The following is a 1,562-nucleotide window of genomic DNA, read 5'->3' as shown; positions in this document are numbered from 1 at the left end:
ATATAGACTAATTTGTTGGAGCTAACCTAGAAAAATAAATATGAAAGTCAATTAAAATATAAAACAGGAGATAAAGTTCTCCTTTCTTTATTTAATTGTTGCATTTTAAGTATTTATTTAGTGGTTCATATAATTTTGCTTTTATTTTTAATTATGTCAGTGTTGGTCCTCCGTACTGCAGAAGTCTGATAATCAAATATTCATATCAGGTGTGTTGGAGCAGAGGAGCAGGTAAAACATACAGGGCTGCAGACACCTGCTCTAAAACCAGGTGTACACCTATCCATCAGCACCCCCCCCTCACCTGGCCAGGCTCCGCCTCCAGAACAAACTGTTTCCTGATGGAGTAGAAGGAGCTGCACTCCCTGCAGAAGTCCCTGAAGCAGTCCTTCTCCTGGTCCCAGTTCACCTGCGGGACAAAGACACGCCTTTTAGCTGCAGGCGGTCACGAGGGCGACGCCCACCGCCCGGCGGCGCTCACCTCGGTGGCGAGGCGGAGCACGAACATGGGCAGGCCCTCCATGATGGGGGTGTACCCGTCCAGGAGRAGCGGCAGGCCCGTTAGATTCCCTTCCTGTGGGGGACAGAGGGGGCGGGGTTTAAAGGGACGTTTCGGCTCTTTCTTTACGAGAATCAGCCGAAGGTTCTAACCTGATCGATCTCTACAGAAAAATAATCCTCCAGCATCTCCGCCTTCCTCCGCAGGAAGTCCACGATGTACTGAGCCAGACCCTCCTTAGGACCGTCCTCCTCCGTCCAGCCGCTCTCCTCCGAGTCCAGAGCCAACATGGCCAGGTCGTAGAGCGGGGCCGGTTCCTGAAAAACCCAAACAGAACCAGGGTAGAACCCGTTTGATGATGGAGGGGGCGGGACGGGGCGGGGCGGGGCCTACACAGCGTTCAGTCCACTCACAGACAACCGGAGGACCCCGAAGTTCCCGAAGTCGAAAACAAGGATCTGGTAGAAGAGCTCCTGGCTGGAAGAGAAACACAAACTGAAATGAACCGGGCCGGACCGGGTCGGCCGGACCGGGCCGTGATCCTGCCGCTCACACCTGAGCCTGGTGCTGTTCAGCAGGTACAGCTTGGTGTGGTGCTGGACCAGAGTCCACTGGGGGTCCACACAGCCCACGAACGAGTGGCTCCGCAGCATTTCCTGAAGACCTGCAGTCAAACCCAGACAGGACCTTTGTTTGTTTATGTTTGTTTTTGTTTACATATTTTTGTTTGTTTACGTTTGTTTGTTTACAAAACAAGAGTCAAGATGGCCGCAGACCCACAAACAGCTAAAAGAATCTGTTTATTTTACAGACGAGCTAAAATCTGACGGAGCAGCTCGTCCATCTGAAACTTTTTTTTTTTAAACCGTGAGTCGAGACAGGAAGTAGAACTCTTACGAAACCACGAGGACCGAACTGTTTGTTCTGTTGCCATGGAAACAAAATAAACTTTTTAAAAAAATCTGTGTTCTTGACGGAACAAGAAACGGATCGAGCCCTGCCGCTGAGAGGCTTTATAAAAGCAGAAGCAGTTTCTGGCTTGTTTGTTTGTTTTATTTATATA

The 1,562-nt window shown here is 49.9% G+C and overlaps 1 protein-coding gene across 2 annotated transcripts in view; it reads right to left on the bottom strand.

Moving 5' to 3' along the window:
* Nucleotides 1-304: 304 nt before the first annotated feature.
* Nucleotides 305-1,562, bottom strand: part of mlh1 (mutL homolog 1, colon cancer, nonpolyposis type 2 (E. coli)) — a gene marked incomplete at its 3' end in the record, with an annotated part of 10,166 nt that continues 8,908 nt past the window's right edge. Inside the window, 5 exon segments of one of the 2 annotated variants that reach the window (XM_014005456.1) lie at nucleotides 305-409; nucleotides 482-574; nucleotides 652-816; nucleotides 913-976; nucleotides 1,055-1,163. In XM_014005456.1, the coding sequence (XP_013860910.1) occupies nucleotides 305-409; nucleotides 482-574; nucleotides 652-816; nucleotides 913-976; nucleotides 1,055-1,163 (536 nt within the window). 2 annotated transcript variants of the gene reach the window in all.

The sequence above is a fragment of the Austrofundulus limnaeus genome, unplaced genomic scaffold, assembly GCF_001266775.1.
Source record: "Austrofundulus limnaeus strain Quisiro unplaced genomic scaffold, Austrofundulus_limnaeus-1.0 Scaffold30, whole genome shotgun sequence".
NCBI lineage: Eukaryota > Metazoa > Chordata > Actinopteri > Cyprinodontiformes > Rivulidae > Austrofundulus > Austrofundulus limnaeus.
This window is presented reverse-complemented; position numbering and strand designations above follow the sequence as displayed.